The 23,110-nt window shown below is 48.9% G+C and overlaps 1 protein-coding gene across 1 annotated transcript; it reads right to left on the minus strand.

Moving 5' to 3' along the window:
* Positions 1-3,862: 3,862 nt before the first annotated feature.
* On the minus strand, positions 3,863-22,461 carry STMN3 (stathmin 3). The gene is made up of 5 exons (XM_075108539.1): positions 22,165-22,461; positions 12,702-12,797; positions 12,058-12,233; positions 10,320-10,511; positions 3,863-9,812 (listed from the first exon to the last, which is right to left on the minus strand). The coding sequence occupies exons 1-5, from the start codon at positions 22,181-22,183 to the stop codon at positions 9,753-9,755; spliced, it is 543 nt and encodes a 180-aa protein (XP_074964640.1). The 5' UTR covers positions 22,184-22,461; the 3' UTR covers positions 3,863-9,752.
* Between the last annotated feature and the right edge of the window lie 649 nt (positions 22,462-23,110).

Here is a 23,110-nt window from a genome sequence, read left to right on the forward strand (position 1 = left end):
GCACCTTCGGGGGTGCTGGGCGTATATTTTTGCCCTCCCTCCTTGCAGCTGTGTGAGTGTTGGCCTGGAAATGTGTGCATGCTGCTTGGGAGTGCAGAGCAGTGCTTGCACACATATTTGCAGGGGGCTTCGGAACTTTTTGGTACCTGCCTTTGCCGTTGGGGTGCAGCGCGTATCAGTCCCCACAGCATTTTGGGGTGTCCTGCACTTAGCGGAAGGCGTTTCTGCCCAGTGGCAAGCACGCACATGCTCCTCTTTGCCCAGACCCTCTGCCTGGGCCCAAGCGAGCGGCCAGGCCGTGCTGCTGGGCAGGGCTGGAGGCTGCCAGGTTTCAGAGAAGGCATCAAGGTGTCATCAGTGACCTTCCAGCCTCTCCCTCCCCATGCTGGGACCGGCCCGGAGGGAGAGCTGAGGCATCTGCTTTCCAATACGCATTCCACTCATGTTTACAGTACACACAGCGCTGCTGCGAGAGCTCTGCAGCACTGCTTTGCCTCTGATTCCAAAGGCTTAATAAAAACTAAAGAGATAAAGAAGTTCTAGGAGGACTCATTTATTGTCCTTATCAGCAATGAATTATGAAAGGGGAGATAGAAAAGCATGTTTTGTACCTGGAGGAGAGAGTTGCCGTGTCAGTGGAGGTGTTTAGATTTGGTGGCAGTTTTTCATGCAGCTCAGGAGTGCTCTGCAGGTTTCCTCCATTATGCTGGACACCCTTCTCCTACGCAAGATGTCCGCAAGCTGTCCCTGAGCCGTGCAAACACTTTGGTGGGTGTCCTGTGCAAAGGCTGTTTAATGACTGAGAAGTGCTGTTGTCCCTGGAAGGAGAGGGGCTCCGCACAGCACCCGGGGGTGCAGCATGCTTGGACACTGCAACACTGCAGTGCTGCTGTTTGATCTGGGGTCAGTGATTTCCTGCCCATTGCAGAGCCGCCAAGCCATCCCCGAGCTGCTGCACCCAAGACATACTGCTGCATAACAGCACTACGTGTCAAGCTGTGGCTCCGCTCTCCCGGGTTTCCCTCAGCCAACTTGAACTTGTGTAATTCCTGCCGTTTCTGGGCTTACCCTGCAAGCTGCACACATGAGCTCGGGGTTTGAAAGGCGTGCAGTGATTTTTCAGGGAGGACTTTTCGCGCAATCTTAACTGCATCACACTTTTTCTGCAAGTGGGTGGCTAACATGTTCTGAAAACGGAAGAGCCAGACCAGAGGCCCTAAAATTTGCAAGTCCCTTTTCAAAGAGCTCTCAATATGTGTTAGTTCCTTTGGCTTTTTGCAGCTACTTGGCGAGTGGCTTTTCCTGCCTTGCATTCAGGTGGTGTGGCTGGCCCGTTGCATGCTTTTGGTCTGGTTAGCAGTATTTTTTTATATTAACTTCTAATGAATTCATCTGATAGCGGTTTATTTAGTGCTTATTTTTCCCAAGGCTCTTCCTTTTTTTATCCATCCTCCTTGTCTAGACCAACCCTGCACAATAACCAGCTGCCATCTCTATTTCCCTCGCCTTCCTTCTTGCTTTCCAGGTTACCCAACCTTATGTTTGTTAAAGTGACACTTCACAGAATGTTCTGTTTCTTTTCGTTCTCTAAGAAAACCAACCGTAACCAGCAATGTTAATTCAGCTGCTAGAAATTGAGAAGCCCTTTTCCAGGGAAGCCTGTCTGCATTTCCACCAGCACCGCTGTCAGCGGTTCCGCAAGTCCTGCCTTGGCAGCTGTGTCCCCAGGACATAGCTGGGCCTGGACGGGGCAGATAAAAGGTCCCTCTGCCGCCGTAACTGGCTCCCTATGGTGCCTAATAGCAGAAGCATTAAAAAGGTGGTAAGAAGGCAAACCCACAACAACGTTGCTCTGCATCAGTTTTCCCAGCAGCTGGTGGCCTCTTGGAAAGCAAAACCTTGCTTTTGCTGTCAGATGTTGGGCAACAGGAACCTCCCTGGGCTCCTCCCCAACACCCATGGCTGGGAGGAATTCGCCTCCTGGCACCTTATCTGCTCGCTGCTCCCTGGTCTGCCCCTTTATTGGTTGACAGGCTCCTTGCAGCCTTAGAGTCTGGGAGGTTGCTGAGAAAGGACAGCCTGTTATTATTCCAAACCTTTAGCAAATTACTCTGCAAAATCTTTTTTTTTTTTTTTTTTTTTTTTTTTGTGCCTGCCCAGGTATACTTCTGCATCTCCCTTGCCAGAGAGTCACTGTTCCCTTCCTTTCCCCTTGCTCAGACATGGCTTGAGCACTTTGTAGGGATCTTTCAAAGAGTTCCATATGATATTTTGCTTTGTAGGCCTGGTTTTGATCTTGGAAGAAGCTGGTGAAGAGTCTGGTGCACAAGTCTGATGGGGGGCGGCTGAGGGGGCTGGGGGGGTTTAGCCTGGAGAAGAGGAGGCTGAGGGGAGACCTTCTCGCTCTCTGCAAGTACCTGAAAGGAGGTTGTAGTGAGGTGGCGGTCAGTCTCGTCTCCCAAGTAACAAGCAATAGGACGACTGGAAATGGCCTCAAGCTGTGTCAGGGGAGGTTTAGATTGGATGTTAGGAAAAATTTCTTTACAGGCATTGGAAGAGGCTGCCCAGAGAGGTGGTGGAGTCACCATACCTGGGGATGTTCAAGAAACATGTAGACGTGGCACTTCAGGGCATGGTTTAGGAGGCCGTGGTGGCGTTGAGTTGATGGTTGCAATTGATGATCTTAGAGGTCTTTTACCTTAATGATTCTATGATTTTGGTGGGTGCTACAATCTGGTCCAAGACTTCGGTATCCTGTCTTTAAGCCCTCCCGGTGCTGCCTGCAAGTGCTTGGCCCCACAGGGCTGCCCAAGTGGGCAGGGGCTCAAGGGTGCAGGAGCCTCTCTGAAACACCTGCCTGCTCCTCCCTTCTGCCCTCTCCCCATCACATCCCATTCCTCGGCCATTTTCTCCTTCAGATGATGAGGATGAAGGATCTAACTTGAATTAACTAATTAGAGGGTGACCACGCTTAGTCTCTCTAATGTATCTTACATTTTGTCATACCAAGGCACTGTCCCCATCTTCCTGAGACAAATGCAGAGGCTTACTTTACTACATCCACTTTTTTTAAGAGCCTGGGTTAGTAGCAAACCTCAGAAAAAAAAAGTGAGGAATGCTGCATTTGCTGTTAGGTGATTATCTCTAAAATCAGGAAGGTCACGCTGCAAAAATAGAATTCCTGTTTGTGCAGGCAGCAGTGTCCTGCACACACATGGGAAGAGCATTAAGCTCAGGCTGATACAGTGACGGCTCCAGCACCGTCCTCCCCACTCTTACAGAAGAGCTGCCCTGGGAATAAAAATTTACCGCCTCCTGCTTTCCCCTCGGTTTAGCCTCTCGTACACCAAGGTGGGGGACCCTTTCCACAGCAGCTGGGGAAGTGGCCAGACACCTTCCCCTCCGGTGTCCTCATGGATTACAAACCTCCCCATTTTCAGTTGCAGCTTTTTGGACATTTTTGTGTATCTGGCCCCAGAGATGTGATTTGGAGCATTGGCCATGCACCAGGTCTCCTGGGTGAGGGGCCCTCTCCTTGGGAACTGCAGCCCTGCTCGCCCCACCATCTCCAGCCCAGGGGAAAGGCTGGATTGTTTCTCAGGAAAAGGTCATTACATGAGCACTGGATTTCTTTTAAAAAAGAAGCTCACATGTTTTCCAGAACTGGATTTATTGTATTTGTAATTGTCTTATGTTTTTCGATCTTCCTCTGTAAAGACTTTACATACCACCTTTCCTGCCGCAAAGGATGTCTGCAGTACCCTTGCTCAAGCATTTTATTATTTTTTCCCTCTGAGAATGGCGATAAGCTATGGACCTCTCCATCTTTTATCCTGGGCGCAAAGTAGACAGATGCTTAAAGTCTATTTTGTTAAATCTTTAGGTCAATTTTCCATTTAATGCATTTCGTTAGTATTCTCACAATACAAAGAACTCAGAACTAAAATAATCCATTTATGAAGAGAGACAGACACATACGGTTTCATACCAAGTTTATTTCTTTTTTTTTCTTTTTTTTTTTTCCATAATCACTTCTTTTGCACAACAACAACCTCAAGTTGACAATGAAATGCACGCGGTAGACTGAAGGGAACTGGGCAAGGCTCTGTTAGTGATGGAAAGTCCTTCCATGACACCGTGCCAGCTCCCCACCCCGCTGCTCACCCAGCACAAGCAAAGGTGGCCCAGGCTGCGGCAGGAGGAGTGAATCCTGCCCAGGAGGGCAGCCGGGGCGCTGAGCCCTGGGGTTGTGGCTCAGCCCTGCAGCCACGCAGTCATCTTCCAAACCTCCGCCTGCAGCCCTGGGCCAGTTTATTCCTCCCGGGGTGGACAGTTGTGTACCACAACTCAGTACTTTGGTACTTTCCATTTTCAGAGCACTTTAGAGACGCGGAGGCATTGGCTCTCCCGCGGTCCCCATGGGGTAGGGAGTGTCAGTGTCCCCTTGGCATGGGGAGGGGTGGGAAACTGAGGCACGGGGGATGCCAGGGCTAGGATGCCCAGCTGCCCCCCGCACTTGGGTCCCACTGTCCTGGTGGCGGGTGCGGGTGGCCGCCTCCCTGCACCCCGGGGACCACGGAGCACCCAAATGTAGGCGTTGGCCAGTGCCCCTCTTCTGCTTTACTTAAAGACAACTGACTACAAAGGTGGAGTTTATTGGTCTTACTATGTCATCTCATCCCTAGCACAGATATTAAGAAATCTCTAGCACCGTAAACAGCCATTCCCTGACTCATTTCAAGTGGTATAAGAGTGTATGTGCATATATTGTTTCCACGTATGCATTTCTGTGCGCATGTGCACAGCCGAGTGCACCACCACTGCGAGGGAGGAAAGTAATGCAGCGGGACAGGATTAAACAAACCCCATGAGACAGGCTTTGCAGAGCCAGGGCCAGAGAGTCACACCAGGCTAAGCAAAAGCAAGCAAGCTGAAGTTTACATTTTAAAATGTGTAGCAATACCGGCCTACTCCCAAGGTAGGATGCATGCAATCGTGAACTGCCACTGTCCCTGGAAGGTCAACTCAAAGGTAACCCCATGTCTGGGTTAAAGCAAGATTTTTTTAATGACTCAAAAATAAGAAGACAAGGAATAGGCTCAGTCCAGAAGCAGTCTGAGGGGCCAGCATCCTTGAAAGCACCAACTTCCAGACAGAGCTGAGCACATTGCTTTAAGGGCTAGTGTGAGCACAGAGCTTTAATTTGGGATATGAGGCCAGTTGTTCCAGCTCTTGCACAGTTTCACTCATTGCCTGGCTGTCGGTCCCAGCTGGGAACTCATTTAGCTTCAGCTTCTCTGTCTTGCTTTAGTCAGAGACCCTTCTCCAGGAGAGCTCTTTGAAAGGTATATGCATGAACATAATCAATTGTCACCACCTCATCTTTCCTCCCTCACAACTGCAAACGCTCTATCAGTTCGTGGTCTGTGCAGGGATGCTGCCAGCCACCTCGAGGATGCTCTCCCTACCAGGCACAAAGTCTTGTGTTTATATGCTGCTGCAAAAATGTGGCCACTAATTGTCATTACAAAGCTTGGTTCATAAACATCTACAGGAATCAGTAAAGAACCTCAAGCTCTGCCATAAGGAAGGTGGCCCTGGGAACTGGGGGGTTGCATGCCATGTCCGCAACTGCGGTACGTGGGAATGGACCAGGAATGAGGGAGGCTGGGACAGTAAGGATGTTAGTGAGGATACTTAATTAGTCTCAATTGAGGCATGAAGTATGCTGCTGCACACAACCATTAGCAACCCTGGGAGATGGAAAGGCATGAAATAACCGTGATTGCGGACCATACCACGTGCCGCTTGTCGGACATGGCATCGTGTTAGCTGCTGGCACCAGCAGCACCGTCCCTGTGGGTTTGGAGTGGTGCGGTGGGTGGGCGGAGACCCCTCATCCCCCCGAAACCATGAGAGTTGGGGCACACAGCTAAAGCAGTCACACATTTCCCTGATAGTGTCCAGTGGCACTGGACAAATGTCAAGCTCCCCAGCATCCCTACTACATTCATCTGCACCGGGCAAACGTTGCTCTGCTACACCTAAAGTCTCTGGCCCCACGGATGAGGTTGTTTCCTTGGTACAACTTGTCTCAGCAGCTGTAACAGAGCCGGTCCCCTGACATTACCGATGCAAAACTCTCCCTGCACATCGCTGCTCCTCTGATGGAGGAGCTTACCCTGCAGTAAAATGTTTTCCAGCCACATCCACTGACCCTCACAGCACCGACCCAACGGAGCTGAGAAAAATGAGTTTCCCAGTGCTCACACCTGCATGAGCACTGTGTGCCTGGGCACTCTCTTGTGCATTCCTCATGGGATTTTTTGCCAGACAAAGCTATTGCAAGAATAAGTCCCCACCTGAGATCCAGGCTGGCCTCCAGTGAGGGGGAGGAAAGCAGGCGCAGGCACTAAGCTCGCAGCACAAAGGCAGATCCAGGCAAGAACCGAGTCCACAGACTCAGTAGCTGTTTGGGGAGGATGGTTCTAACCTGCACAACCTGCAACCAACCGCTCCTCCTTCAGCACACACCAAATCTTGCAGCTCCTCTGGCTTCCCCTGGGGCTGCGGGGAACAGCCTGGACTCCCTCACATGAGGAGGTTCGGGTTAACACTAAGTTATATGTACCAGAATGGAACCATCACCTCCATTAAACCTCTCAGCCCTCCCTTCTCCTCCCAGCACGAGGGGCAGCCCATCGTCACTCTCACCGCCCTGCCCGCAGGACTCGGGGGCCTCCAGCTCCTGACTCTATGATTTTCCAGTTGCTCTCTGGTCTGGCATTGTGCGCCGCAGGCACCCTGCCTTCATCCGGCCCAGGCTCCGACTCCTTCTGAGCCCCAAGGAGGGAGTTAAAACGGTCATTCCTCTTGTTTTAAACTCCTGCTCATGAGTACAACATTTCTGATAATAATAATCATAATAATCATAGTACTAAAAACAGTATTTACAACAAGCTCCAGGTCAGAATTACACACCAAGCAAACACTCAGCACCACAGAGGGTAGGACAGGGTTAATATCTCTCAGATACCTTCTCAGATCCCACCAATGTGGGACACAGACATTTGAGTTTCAACCATTTCTTACACACAAACATTTTAAATTACTTTTAAAATTTTTTTTTTAAACTTTTTAAAATTTCTCATCACTATATGAATGAGGTGATGCTGGCGGTGATGCCACGCTCTACACAGATGCTTATCTAAGACAGCTGCTACTATAAACTGATCATTAGCTACTGTTAAGAAATTCAACCCTCAGTTTCCTTCCTCTTTGCCCTAAATCTTATTTTTTTCATCTCTGGGCAGCGCTGGGGCTTTCTAACAGTCCTGTCCTCCCCCCAGCCCAGGTGGAGGGGTCTGGGACTAAGGTAGTCCTTCCTCTTAGGAGGAGAGTGTCCCCTAACATCAAACCGTGGCCATCAAGGGATTTCTCCTGAATCCAGCTGGGACTTCTGGGGACACTAGCAAAGAGCCCAGGATTTGATCTCCACCAGCTGCTACTCTTTGGCTTTCTGTGGGGTTTCTGTGACCATCTGATGCTCACCCCAGGCCATAATCAATTCTTTATCTAATTAATAGCACAGGGTAGACAGAATACTTCAGCTTCTGACAAGACTCAGTGACGATCTCTTTTTCAGAGGGGAGGAGAGGCAAGGGGATCATTACTCCCCGTGCAAACCCCTCATCAGCTCTAGCTCCTTGCCATTGCGTGGCACTGCTGTGCAGAGCACGGTCCCTGCAAGCCCTGGGCTGGGCTGTGCCCATGGCCTGCTGCTGGGCTGACCGTGAACACATCTGCACCCCTGTGCACTTAAGTTATTCCTCAAGGATCCTGCAAAGCCCACCACAGGAGTCCTTCATCCCACCCACAGAATAGCTCTTTGGAGGCACAGCGTGCAGAGGACACCAATTACTAATAATTAAATGTCTTGGGGCGTTGGATGCCCCTTTGGTTTATTCTGGGGTCTGAGAGGGCAGCCAGGATGGAGGGGCCATCGGGAGCAGTGCCCTGGTGTAAATACCATCTAGGCACCCTGCACTGCCCACCTCCCCAAAACACTGCACCATTCTGTTAAAAAAAATAACAACCCAGTAATCTTTAAGCACTGGACAGAGTGGAATCCTTGTTACCTTCTGCCTCAAATGAAAGCAGCTTCCACCACCCCCTCTGCAAAACCTTGCCACAGGACCATGCCTCTGCAGGGCTGAGTCCCCAGCACCGCATCCTATGAGGCCCTTCTTGCTGGAAGGTGGCCATTCCCTGCTCTTCAGATGCAACATTTATGCTTAGTTTTTCAAGGCAGAAGCAGAGCTGGGGCAAGGTGAGCAGGTCTGTGGATCTCAGCAGGAGGGTGGCAGCCCCTCGCAGTGTACAGTGGCTGTTGGACCTTGGCTACCTCCATAAGCCATGATTCTAGATTAAGAAGTCCATGGGCTTTGACAGTCACCTATCTAGATCAGACATTACTGCCATGCTTGCATGTTCTCATCCCTACCTCCACCAAGAGTCAATTTTTTTTCTTAAAAATAGGCCTTGAAAAGCTAAAGATAGTCAAGGAATGAGCATGGGGACATCTCTTCACCCTTACCACAGAATTGCTCGCATCTTAGCTCCCTCTCATCCAAAGCTGCCAGTCTGGAGGTACCAGGCAGGCAGCTGGCGTGCTCTGCCTCCCAGGGTGCTGCCAACAAGCCAGAGCTCTAGGGCTCATCTGGCCATCTCTGGTCTCGGTGTCTGCTCTGTAATGGCACCAAAGAGTCATATCCATCTTTGGAAAGAGGGAAGGATGATTATTCTGTTCACAACTATGCACTGTCTCTATTGAATTTGCTTCCTTACTGATGCTTTGGGAGTGCTGGAGAGCCTGCAGACTGAGCGCCCTCTCCCAGGGCTTGTGCAGAGCTGGGGATGCAATCACTGTCTGTGGTTTTCCTGGGCTGCTTGGCCAAGACGTCTCAGTCCCCACTCTGCCAGGGAGAGGGTGGCTCAGTCTGTGGGTTCCTCCAGCCTGTGGCCAACCAGGGCATCAGGTGGTACCTGCTGTGATGGGGACTTGCCATGACGTGACACCCAGCACTGAGCTCTGCGTGGAGACCCTCGCCTACTTTCACACAGGCTATCAAAGAATCATCCAAAGATGAGGACTTTGGGTCACTTCCTGCCTGGGTTGGCTCCAGATATGTCCAAGTGATGGGGGGTCCACACACCATGACTCCTGAGCCATCCCAGCCCTCTCTCGTTCCTCTCTCCTACCACTGGCAAACATGGGGTTGTTCCTTGTTCCACTTCACACACAGAAATTACTTCCCATTATTCTGAAACTGATATTTGGCTCAGAGCAAACAGCAAGAGGAGTAAAAGCCCCGGATAAGAAATCCGTACCTCTGTGACACTGCTGGTTGAATTTATTAATATCTTAATTTTTTTACATCAGTTTAAGAAATATTTTTTTAAAAAAGGACAAAACCCTCCAAAGAAGCTGTTTGATTGGCTGATCAATTCTCTATTTCATGTGAACTAGTTGCTATTCTGCTTAGGGGTCCCTATGATCTGTGAATCCCCACAAGTACTGACAATTAAGGATGCAGAGATAGAGAAGCGTGTAGCTGGGGGATGAACACCAGGGGAGGGGGGGGGATGGAGAACCGAATGTTGTATCTAGACAAACAAAATAAAATGTGTTGGTTGGTTGATTGGTTGGTTTTTTTAACAGGAATCAGGTGCTAGATGTGTAGAAAAGCCCTTTATCCAGAGATCTCCTCCCGCTGTTCCTTGTTCCTGCGAACTTCAGCTGCGTGCAGTTCCTGCAAAGATGGGAGAGACGACAGCAGGCTAACACTTTCTGCTCTTGCAATTTCCTTCCTTCTCTCCTGCACACAGGATTTGCACCAGACAAAAAAAATCAAGAGAGACCAGTTTCCCATCCAACACACCCCAAGAACAGTGGGATGCACCTGTAAGGAGCGAAGCATCTCATCTACAGGAGCCTGGAGGTGATGCAAACCTGCAGTGAAGGTGTTCAAGGCTCCCCTCTTCTGCAAAGCCCTTCGGCCATGCAATCCTTGGACAAGGAGTGGGCCTGATCCTGTGCCTTTAAGCTTGCACTTATCGAGATCAGCCAGGTGGTAATTTCTCTACTGACCTTGAATGACACATTCCCTCTCCTCGTGCTGCTCCACAGCCCACTTTCCACCAGCACCAAAGCACACACTCCCCTGTGCCCATCGCTCTGGGTCAGCCCTGCAGGGACCAGACCCCAACCCCACCCACAGGCGTCAGCACCCAGCCCTCTCCCAGGGCATCACACTTGCCTTCTCACGGAGCCGCTCCCTCAAGGCGGCGAGATGTGCTTCGCGGATCTCCCTGCTCAGCTCCATCTTGTAGTTGAGCTTCTCCTCAGCCAGGCGGCTGAAGTTGTTGTTCTCCTCCAGTGCCTTATGCAGCACCTCCCGCTCATGTTCCCGTTTCTCTGCCAGCTGCTTCAGCACCTGCGCCTCCTGGGTCTGCCAAGACAAGGTGTTGGGAAAGGTATAAGGCAACCGAAGAGGCTCTTCTAGACTTCAACTCCCCAAAGAGGGTTTCTGATCATCTCCTCTGCTCAAAACCTCTCTGTCACCACCCTCCATCCCACGTGGAAGATGCTTTGACACCTTTTTCCTGCTATAGGGCAATGTCTGCTGCGTGTGGTCCTCCAGAAGGGCAGGTGGCACAAAATTGCACCCACCAGCTCAGCAAAACTGAGGTGACATGTGTGGGTGCAGAGTTGCAGAGTCACAGATTCACAGGATGGTAGGGGTTGGAAGGGACCTCTGGAGATCATCTCGTCCAACCCCCCTGCTTGAGCAGGCACACCCAGAGCAGGGGGCACAGGAATGCATCCAGGCAGGTTTTGAATGTTATCCAGGGAAGGAGACTCCACAACCTCCCTGGGCAGCCTGTTCCATTGCTCTGGCACCCACCCGGTAAAGTAGTTTTTCCTCATATTCAGGTGGAACTTCCTTTGTTCCAGTTTGTGCCCATTGCCCCTCGTCCTGTCATTGGGCACCACTGAAAAGAGTCTGGCCCCATCCTCTTGACATCCACCCTTGGTCTTCTCCAGGCTGAACAAACCCAGGTCTCTCAGCCTTCCCTCATAAGGGAGATGCTCTCCACTGGACTCTCTCCAGCAATTCCCTGTTCTTCTTGAACTGGGGAGCCCAGAACTGGACACAGTACTCCAGGTGAGGCCTCACTAGGGTGGAGTAGAGGGGGAGGGTAACCTTCCTCGCCCTGCTGACCACAATCCTTTTCATGCACCCCAGGACACCGTTGGCCTCCTTGGCCACAAGGGCATGTTGCTGGCTCATGGTCACCTTGCTGCCCAACAGAACTCCCAGGTTCTTCTCAGCAGAGCCACTTTCCAGCAGGTCAATCCCCAACCTGTACTGGTACATGGGGTTGTTCCTCCCCAGGGGCAAGACCTTGCACTTGCTCTTGTTGAATTTCCCCTCTCCAAGGGTGATCTTATTCTTTGAATTATTTCAGCTTGCTCTCCCCTTAGGCACCAACATATGTAACTTAGATATGTTACTTTTACTTCATTTTACTCTGCTGATTTTCTCCTTTCAATAGTTTTCACCAGAAGACATCTTATGTAGCACTTACAATAAAATGTGGCACAGCCAGCTGTCAGAAACACAAGGCTGTGTTTAGGTTTGCAATTTAAGTGCAGTGTGTGACCAACTGCTACACCTCCTGCAGCATTAGCTGGCAAAAACTGTCCTCTGCATGTGATCTGGCTGAGGGGGGCAGAGAGGACCCCATGCTGTGTGGTTATAAGAATGAGAGGACAGTGATAGTCATCAAGTCCAATGCCCTGCCTATACTAGGCTGCAGAACCTCACTCCATGACTCCCATGTCTCACCTGACAATTTATAGTGGAATTTAATAATAAGTGTAAAAACACAATTCCAGGCATTTTAGATTGCTCCTGCTAAGCTAGCTTTAGGGTTTGGTGCAATCAGTACACATCACAGAAAAGACACTGCTTCTACAGGACATCTCGTTACCTTCCTCCTCTCTTCTGCAGCCTCCAGCCTCCTCTGCAGCTCTTCCAGGGACAGGTCCTTCTTCTTGGGGGGGGAGGAAAGGATCGGGCTCTCAGGAGATAAATCTGAAGGGGACTTCAGGATCACTTCGAAGCTCTGGCCTGATGCCCTCTTATCCAGCTGCTTCACCTCCATATCTTTGGGGGAAAAAAAACCAGGGGCTCTGTGGACCTGTGACACTCAGGACAGTGTTCACCTGAGGGCACTGAGATCTTCACATAGGAATTAGGGTGTTCCCATGTCCTGACCTGGGTGATTTTGTTCTGTCTCCAAAATTTCCCTCTTAGTGATCAGCTTCATCCCCCCCAAGTGAATGCAATTAATTTAAATTCACAGCATGATTACAGAAAGTCCATATTGCTGTCAGCATCTTGTATGTCACCCCAGTATGAAGCAGACAACCTCTGCAAGCCGTTTCTTTCTGGGAAAATGTGGGTTACGTTAATAAAATAAACTGTTAAAGGAGACTAAGCAGAAAGACCCCAGGCTGAGACACAGATTGCTGCTCCTGGATGGGATGGCCCAGTGTGCTGACGAGCTCCCACGTTGCCTGCAGAAGCACCATGCAAATGATGCTGTAGCTCCTGCAGGAACTGGTTACGTACCTCCATACTGGTAGATGGTGTTAGGATGGGGCTGGGTGTGGAAACAGGAGCAGATGAGGGAGAGCAGAGACAGCTCCTTCATTTTCTCCTTGTAGGCTGAAAAATACGAAATAGCAATGAGAAGACAGTCTAAAGGCAATGGCAGCTCTCTTTCATGGAGAAACGAAGTAAGTAGACTCAAGGAAACCCCTTTGCAGCTACCAGACTTATGGAGGCTTTTCCAGGCTGCCATGGCTTGCCAAGAAGTCCTAGGGAGTGTCTGTTCTAGAGCAGACTAAATTAGCTGCCAGTGTAGCAAATGCCATGGGAAGACACACAGTAGGGATTTACCACATCTAGAGGTGTAAGATTCTGTGCAGGATTTTCCCTCCAAAGGAGCTGAAATGCTGCAGCCTGTGTAGTTAACCAAGTCAGGACAGCTGCCCAGACCCTTTCTCCATTCCACTTCCAGCCTCAGAGGTAAAATGACACCCATCAACACCTGGGAACATTGCTCAACCCCTGGCAAGTTCCTGTTTTTTCACAATTCAGCATTTCTGACATCAGGGTGAAGAGGCAAGATGCAGTCAGCTATGTGGAGAACAAACGAGCATTTGAGTGAAGAAATGATTCAGGGGTGCTGCTAACAGGGGGAAGTGCTGTAACCCGACTTCCTGAGGTACCTCTTTCCCTGCAGAAGCAGATAAGGGAGGATGTAAGTGGATTCTATCACCACCTTGGGCCATGCAGACAGAGGTTGATACTGGTCTGCAATCACAGTAAATGCTGTCTCCTGCAAAGGACAGGGACATACACAATCCCTTCGAGCTCTGCTGCTGCGAGTCCTCCAGTTTGCTCAACATTCCTGTGACTGGAGGAGACACTGCAGCATCCTCAGTGATCACAGGTGCACGAGGTGCTGTCCTAATGGCAGCAGCACCCACAGCTTGCAGTAGGTCTGTTTCTGGGGCAATCTTCACCAGTATTTTTGGAGTTTATCAGATTTCAGACAGTGAACTGGTAGCACACACTTGACAAAGAACCTCAGAACAGAAGGACTTGAATACAGAATGGTGCTCTGACAGGCTGTGAAGTTCTTTGTCACATCAGTGTAAACCTCACACCGTCACTGCTATGTCACAGGTCAGCAGCTGACGTCTCAGAGGTGGGTGCTGCTGTCTCATGGATGCTGTGAGGCTCTGCCCTGGACTGGATACTCAGGGGACACCCACGCACATGGGGACAGAGTCTTCATGGCTGTGTGTCCTGCCAAACCTGCCCTAAGCCTCCTCATGCCTTTCCTCCACCACAGGGCAGAGGCGTTCTGATGTCCAGCCTTGGCTCTGCCTCTGGATTTCCCACATGTCTTTGTGCTTCTGGTCTTGGGTTGTCCCTTCCTTACTGAGCTCCTGTTTTGACCTCCAGCCAGAGGTGAATCTGCAACCTGGCTGCCAATGCCACCTTCATAGCAAGCCCCTCCACTGGGCTGGGAAAGGGAAATCTCCAAAACTTTGTGATATGAAAAGGCATTAGAGGCAGAGCAATTTTGAAAAAAATATTATCCTGTGTATTGTATGCCCTCAGGAACACTGCTCAGATCTCCTCCTCTGCCTTCCTGCAGCTACTCGGGTGGGAAAACAGTGGTTTCATATGCCTACTTTATACTTGCATTTATTTTACCTCCTAGGTACCCTTCATCTTAATTAACACCTTCCTTTTGCTAACTGACAGTCCCTGAAACTCAGATCCAGTTTGCCCCACATTCCGATTTTAAAATCCTGCCCAGTCCTGCTGTTATATCTCAACTAAATAGGAACAGTTTCCATCAGCAGTGCCAGCCACAGAGCAGGACATCTTTGATTTTGTTCTTAATGAAAAAAAACCTTTGGAAAGCCTCTGAGAGTGCTGTATCGTGCTAGAAGTCATAGCATGGAGCAGTAAGCTAATGTATCACATAATGTGCTGTCTGGAGCCCAGAGGAGGGTCCCATGGACTAAATGAGAGACATTATAATTTAACAGAAACAAACCATGCACTGAGGTCGTTGCTCTACCGTTATGTGTGGTCCTGAGTGAAACCGAGACATCAAGCAGATGTGCTGCATCCCTGACCCACCCATTTAATTGTCTCCTGTCACTTGTTACAGAGCACAGTGCATTGCATTTCATACTTGAACTTCAGTAGGTCTCCCCAGTACTGGTTTAACCATCCTCTGTGTAGACGAGTGTATGCTGCAGCCCCTGCCTTTCAGAAGGTCTGCTGTAGGCATTTTGCAGCTGCCTCCATTCCACTGGGATCTTCCCTGTCCCGTTTTCCCTTCTGTAGAGCAAACTGACCGTCCCTCTCTGTCAATTAACATGTAAAGAAGTGAGAGGACAAAAGGACACTGCTTCACTGAGCTGCGGCAGTGCTTTAATGAGCTGCAGAAATGCTGTGCGTCGTTCCCCCAGCATTAGAACCTGCAGCCGCACCCCGGCGCCAGCCACCCGACGCAATTAAGCCTGGCATATCTGCTAATATCTGGCTTATCTGGCAAAACCTGTCGGCCCCTAAGACTGGCGGGCAAAGAGCCCAAAGACCCCCCAGCAGCAGGAACTGTGGCAGTGGACCGAGACCCCGCCGCTCCGGCCGGTACCAGGAAGGGTCCGCTTGGCTCTGGGACCCCCGCCCCGGGACCCCCGCCCGGGAGCTGTCCGTTCAGCACCACGCCAGGACCCCACGGAGCTGTCCGTTCAGCACCACGCCGGGAAGCCCCCACTCAGTGCCAAGGCTTCCGCATGAAAAGGGGGGAAGGACCGACCCCTGCAGAAATCACCCCTTATCCACGCCCCAAGAAATAAATGGACCCCTGAACCTCCCCCACCTCTGCCCCAGAGCCAGCGGTTACACCCGTGGGACACAGAAGCATCCACAGTGATGCCCTTGTCCTCATGCGCTTTTTGATCTGACATGTTCAGTGACAAATAGGTGGTACCTGTGTCCACCACACTGTTAATAGGCTAAAATAACAAAAGGCATCTTGTGAGGAGAGGAAGATCCTCTGATTCAGTAAATAAAAGTAAGAAACATAACCTCTGGGTCACTATTTAGGAGACTCTGTCAATGAAGATCAAACCCAAGATCTCCTGAAGCAAGACTATGTCTCAATCACAGCTGCATCAGAAAGTGCATGCTTAAAACTCTCAGGGGTTTTAAGCACCTAGCACTGCAAACCTCAGCACTAAAACTTACTTCAGAAGTATCTGCACTCAATAGATATAAGGTTTTGAGGACATATTTATGTCAGTAGACAAAATCCTTGCACCAAGATAAGATAGATGGCTGGCCAGAATATGACATGGCCAAAAAGCCCCTTCCAGGAAAGACCATACGTCTTCCAGTGCACAAATTTACACATTTTAAGAACAATTAGACAGGAAATGCTGAACTTTTATTTCAGCATATATTTGCATTTTTTACCTCTGCTAAGCTAGTAAAAATAAATTCAGCTTGCACAGAATAAATATTGTTTTTGTGTATAAACTAGTACGGATATCTGACTCAGTTCCTAAGGGACTTTATACCAAAGCATCACTTTAGTCTCAGAGGCGCTGTTGCATTGTCTCACTGACAATGAGCTTTGTCTCACTGACAGGTAGAAGATTAGGACAGATTTGGCCAATGCCCTTAATAACATGCTTTAGCTTTTGGTCAGCCTTGAATTGGTTGGGCCGTTGGACTAGATGATCATTGTAGGTCATTTCCAACTGAAATATTCTATTCTATTCTATATTAGAATTGGGGCGAAACACCACAGATAACTGAGTTTGTAAACTAAGAAGTGAATAAACTGTAGAAGGTGTGGAAAATGTATCATCCTGTCGTCCCATCCTGTAAAGTGGGGTCAACTTTCATTTTAATGTCTTCATGAGACCTCGGGTAGCTGTTAAGCTACAATCCTATCTAAAAGGTGAAGTCAGCCGCTCAATATTTCTGAATATTTATGCCCAGTAATCAGCAGTCTGATCCTGCTTTGTTTATATTCCATTGCACACCCCATGCAACAATTAATCTTTATTAATTTTTTTTATCTAGCTTTTCTCTGCACTGTATATATTACATGGGCAATATTACTTTCTCCCTGTTGCAAGAAGGGAGATTACCTGGGCTTTCACCAAGCCACCAATAGGGTGAGGGTGCTCTCAGCTTGCTTTCCCTTTAGTGACTCATTTCCCGTGCTCCCTCTAGTGCTGTACAGCACATACTGCATTTCCATAACCCTTCTTGCTCTGCATGAGCACTACACACAGCGTTTATCCACATAAAGTATCTCCAAGCTACCCCCCGGAGACACTATCCAGCTGCTCCCCGAGGAGCTGCAGTGCAGGAGTCGGAGGAATGGCTGGGGACAGGCATGGTGCACAAGCAACGGGAACCATCTTCCCGCTTGCAATATGCCTGCACAGTGGGGCTCACCACCTAGTATTCATTAAAAAGTTCTGTTCTCTGCTTCCTAACCAGATAAAATTAAACTGTAGACTGAGCAGCCTGTCTTTTTGTTCGGTGTTTAATGATGTCCAGCAAAAGAGAACGAGGCCGTTAAGGCTCAACACCGATACAGAGTAATTCATAACAAACCAGAGGCCCAGCAAGACCAATTTATATGAATTCAGGCAATTTAAATGGATGAGGCTGGATGTGCTATGCCTGATAGCAAGGTCAAAGGAAGGTTATTATAGGAAAATAATTTTGTTTGCAAAGATAACTTTGGAGAATCAAAAATTGCTTCCATAAAGAATATTATATCATATTATATCATTATATTATTTCATATTATTATATCATTATATCATTATATTATATCATATTATATCATTATATCAATATATATCATATTATATCATGAAAAAATGAGAACCATCCAATTATAAATGTAGCCAAAGCACAAACAGAAGGCAGAGAATGTAGAGAAGGTAGAGAATCTAGAGAGCCAGGAACTGAGTCCTTCAGCATGAAGACTGCAATGCCACATAACAAAAGCAACCACAGTCCTTGATAAGCCTTGAGAGTACAACAGCTGTAGACATTTTCACCTGCTGTGAATCCTATCATAAAAATAATGGCCAGACTTTCACATCAGTCTAACTCCCTTCCATTTTCTTGCTCCTGAACTTCCAAAACCAGGTCAGCAAGAGAGCTCACACCACCAGAAAACACTAGCGGTTTGTGGTTTGGTTTTTTTTTTTTTCAGACCAGGGGTTGTATCCCACACTGATGCCGTATACCATCTCAGCTGCTCACCATGAAATTTGAGGCTCAGAAGTTCCCACGGGCAGATGCAAGGGTTACTTTGCCTTCTGTCAGACATATGCTAATCTGTCACCCAGGAATGGTTTCCAATCACCCGGCTCCTTTCCTCCTAGCTTTCATTTGCAGCTCATGAACGCTACATCAAGCCACGTTATGCATAGCCAATGGATTAGCAAACCACTCAAGCTGTAGCACTGGAACATGTGGGCTGCCCTCAGGAAAACAAGCAGGGAAATCCCCTCTTCTACGGGCTCAGCAAGAGAGAACGGCCCAAGCTGTGCAGCAGAAACCCAGCAGCCTGGGCTGGGTGGGTGACTGATTGTCAGGAAGGAGAAGCATGGCCTGGATTGCTTCATAAAACAAATGGAGGAGCTAAATGGAGGCAGTTGTACCAGAGTGTTTGGGGAGTTGGGGCAAACATAGATTCAGACTGTCAGGTCTGAAAGAGACAAAGAGCTACCAAGGAGCTGGGGACAAAGGCAGGAGTCCACTGCCATGATGTGTCAGGTACAGGCACGCTGTGTGACCGGAATAATTTGGTCTCTTTGGATCTTGGTTTCCTATGCATTAACTGAGGATTATTATACTTACCTATTATACTGTGATATTATGTGTATAAAAACATTCAGAAAACATATGAATCTCTAGTACAGCACTAAACCTGTAGAGGTACCTTGAAAGAATAAAAGAACTGTTTGGAAATATGCTGAGCAGCTCTTCACCAGTTGGGATGTGCTGAAGTGCTACAGCACATGCACATGATCTTTGGTTGCTCTCTAGCTCTTCTGTATTTCTAAATCACCACCAAAGACTTGACCATCAGTTTAACTCTGCTCTGGGTAGGAGACTTTTTTTTCTTTTAATGTAGGCTTACACCCAGAAGAATAAAGCCCATGTCAGTAGGGCAACTTGGAGGGGTTAGGTAGGCATGTTGTTTCCAATTAATTCAGGGGTATAGAAGTTTTAGTGAGCTTCAGGTCCCTCCAAGTATTATCATCAAGAATCATCAGCCCCATCCAACATAAGAAAGCTTGAAGCTGCAATCCATCCTGCTGCCTAAGTTGCTGTCACAAAGGTCTTATCTGCAGCCTTCCGGTTGCCACATCAGGCCACTAAATCTCAGCTTTTTCTCTGCAGAAGGAGAATGTGTTCCTCTGATAAAGCAATGCGTTCACCAGATCTGAACCAACGCTGACAGGCTCCAAGAAAGCCCTTTCTTGAGATATCTGAGGGATCCTCACAGACTTTACATGATACCATCAAAGAAGACATGATTTATCTTTTAGAAAGAACAAACATTTTCCAAGAACTTAGATCCCTTGTTTCAATACAGTGGTAAAAAAAAAAAAATAAAAAATGCCTACAATAGATTCTCTTGGCTTGTAAAACTGAAGTCCCAATAAAAGTACCATACATTTCTAAGACCATACACATTCCATCAACACCTGAAGAGAAAGAAAATAGTGATTTCTTGAGAACACAGGAAAGAGATGGAGAGGTTGATAAAAAGGGCTGTGACGCTCCAGCATGAGCAGAAGTGTTGGGACAGGGCAATAGCATGTAGTGTCCACCAATACCGAAGACAGATTGAGGGGATAGCCCAGACATACATAAGTCACACAACTCTCACATTTCAGTGTAGGAGGAGAAAATCTCAGGATCTATCGAGGCACATTTACCACGCCCTGTCGTGAGGCCAGGAATGACAAACTGGTGTTTCCTCTTGGCTCCACCTTCTCAGGCATGCTAACGTCGGAGAAAAGCCCATGAGGCTGTCACCTTACTGCATCATTTCATAATCTCATGTCTCTTTATTCAACCCAGATGCCTAGAAACGGTAGGAAAAGTCACAGTCCTGCAGAGCCCAGCCAGACACCCCTTTCGTGGTGTACACAAGCACAAAGCTCGGTGCAGATGCTGTGGGGAGGAGGTGCGAGGGCTCTGCCCCTGCAAGGTCTGCCCAGCAGCACGGCCAACACTGCAGCTGAGCCTGCACTGAGCATGTGCCACCGTGTCCTCTGCTCTAGCACCAAAAACAACCACCACAGCCAGGAGAAAACGCCTGAGGTAGCAGGGAGAAAAGAGGGGTGACTGCTGGGCTGGGGAAGCAAGCCCCATTTCTTTCCATCCCAGGGATTTGTTTGTTTAAACAAACCCAAGAAAATCTTCCCCAGGGGGATAAGCCCCCGGGCATCAGCTGCAGACAATTACAGCCGCTCTCCCTTCAGCACAGATTTGGTTTTGCTGTGGATAAGGAAGAAATCAAACAAGACTTTTTCCCTAATTTAAGGATTTGCTTGCCTATTTCTCCTGCCATTGCAGGCTACACCCCATTCCTGCTATAAGTGCCATAGGCGATGGGGAGCTGCTGCCTGCAAAGGCAGCTGGGCGAGGCTCAGCCCCACTTCCTCCCTCAGCAAACATTGCCCTATTCTCTTCACTCCTGCCACGGCACTGCTTTCCCATGACTTTCTACTCCTTGCAATTGTTTCTCTACTTGATCTGAGCGACACAGAAGCGTAGTTTCTCTGAGCACATGCTTCTTCATGATCCTAAGTCTCCTTTGACAGTAAAACTGCATCTTCAGGAAGATTAAATATGCCATTGGCATCTGGTGGGTTGGGAGGGTGAGAATGCACCAAATGGAAAATGCATGTTATGCCTATGCGTGTTTCACCCACCACCTCGTCCATCTCAAGTTCGATGCAACCTTGGTTTAGATGGCTGGTAAGCCTGAGTCGTCCCTCCCATCCCCACTCTGCAAATGAGGTCCAATCCTGTTCTGTAGGACAGGAAGGCAGATGGGTGGGACCTCCTGAGCATGCACTGGCACACACATTCATTGACACAGGGATACTCGCAGAAATATATACAATAGCTGGAGATTTTCTATCATAGAGACACATTTTTTCAATGTGGCTTTACCATCTTTAATTGCATGCAAAGCCCACTCAGGATCAGCGGCACCTTACACCCCCCCACAGCCCTCCATCTCTCTGTCCTTCTCTCCTCTGCATCCCCATGTCTTTTAAAAGGAGAAAGAAATAGATGCACAGCAAAAGACATAGGCAAAGGCCAGTGAAAGAAGCAGGAAGTGTTGTCTTGTCTCCTGGCTGGTTCCCTGCCTGGGGTGGGGGCACAAAGCACTGCCTGCTTTTCCTTTTTGTCTGCTGTTCCTGTTCAGCCCTCCAGGATTTAGCTTCCCCCGCCCAAGCCCCTCTTCATGCACTGCAGAATTCAGAGCTATTTCAAGAGAAAACCTGTTTTTTTTTTTAAAGACACAGCCCCCCTAAACCCACCCACTGTTCATTGTACCATTTCAGGCTTTTCTTCTCCTTCATCCACATTCCCAGTTTTGGCCATCTGAATCCCTCCTCCCCAGTTAAAAGGGGCAAGACACATCTTTAGGAAACAGCTGGACCGAGGAAGCACAGGATGCTCAGGGCAGACTGCCATCCTGCAGCCAAACCCGACCCTGGCACCGGGCTCCTGGGCAGCCGTGCTGTGAATCCCGTTATTGCTGCAGGAGGGAGGAAGGGCTTCCCTTGCAGCATTTCATTTCATCCAACGCCATCAGAGGACCGCTCCCCTGTAGCCTCTTCTAATGTGAGCTGTGGAAGAAGTCTACGGATGGGAAGCCCTGAGAATACACAGAAACCCATCTAGGTTATTCTGGCTGGGTTTGGGGAATTTTCTAGGGCATTACTGTCAGTCTCTTGCCTGTGGCTTTCTTTCTATTACCCATTTAGGCAATACATGATCTTCACAAAACAAAACGTAATTGCTGATTTCTCTGCATCCAGCTACACAGTGTGCAATTTTTTCTTAGGAAAAAAAAAAAAAGCTGTATCATGCTATAAAAATAATTATTAATTGGCATGCAGCAGCATCTTCTCATGGCACAATGTAATGGCAGCAATATTCTAAATTGGCAAGTTTATCACATGTGTATTCATATTAAAATAAAAAGCCCACCTGCTATCTTGCATCAGAGGGGTGTGTGTGTATGGGGGAGGAAGGGGAACAATGCTGCCATACCAGCTGCCTCCTCATCAGAGAACTCCCCCGAAACGCACAGGGGAAAAAAAAAAAAAAAAACAAAACCCAAACCCTCAGAATAATGATAAAAGAAATAAAACCTGATGGTTCTATAAGCGTGTTGATGACAAGCCCCCCCAAAAGATGTCTGTCCTACCTGAGACAGTGCTGGCCATGCTGCTGCGGTGGGAGCGGAGCCGGTGCTGCAGGAGCTGGAGCGCAGGGAGCTGCGGAGGTGCTGCAATGCTGCGGGGAGGGAGGACTGACTCAGCTGGAGGGGGCTGCAGCCATCCGCGGCAGGGAGAGGCTGGAGAGCCCAGAGAAAGGGAAGGGGTGGAAAGAAAAAGAAGGGTCACTAGTTCAGAATATTAATTAGCGTATCAGGCCTCCTTTCCTGGGTGGCTTTGACGGCAGACCCCTCCCAGGCAAGACTGCCTGCCAGAAACACAGACCCACCGCGGAGGGGGAGGGGGGCGAGGAGACACACCCAGCCGGGCTCTGGCAAAAGATTATTTTTTCCTCCTCTTCCTCCTTTTCTTGTCTGCTCTAGACGGGCTAAAATGCTTTTTCCCTTGCTGAAAGGAGAAACAATCAAATTCACTGACTTTTTTTTTTTTTTAAACCATCCATTCCAAGGCAGTGCCCACCCGCAGGGCCAGGTCTGGGGTCTGGCTTAGCTAGGCTGGGGTGTGAAACCCAGTCCCCAATACTTGAGGCAGCTGTAGGCAAACAGCAAAGGGAGGAGGTATCCCAGAGAGGCTCAGCATTTTTAGGCATGAGGTTTTTTTGCACCAGCACTGGGGGACAAAAGGGGCTACAGTTGGGGGGTGGAGGGGGAGGAACTGCTGTAAAAGTAGAGGTGGAGGAGGAAAAGCAGAACAGAGCCTTCTGCTTTCAGTGGGACTTGTCTGGGTTTCTCCCCCAGGCCAGGCATCAGGACCCCTTTTCCTTTTCTGTTCTGTTTTCTATCATTTCTATAATTTCCGTTCGTGGCTGTTGCTAAGGGTCAATGCACCTGTGCTTTTAGAGGATCACACACACATTTGGGACTGAGGAACCCTCCCCAGTCCCTGTTGCTGGCTGCATAAACCCCACCTCGGGGC

The sequence above is a fragment of the Phalacrocorax aristotelis genome, chromosome 13, assembly GCF_949628215.1.
Source record: "Phalacrocorax aristotelis chromosome 13, bGulAri2.1, whole genome shotgun sequence".
Classification (NCBI taxonomy): Eukaryota; Metazoa; Chordata; class Aves; order Suliformes; family Phalacrocoracidae; genus Phalacrocorax; species Phalacrocorax aristotelis.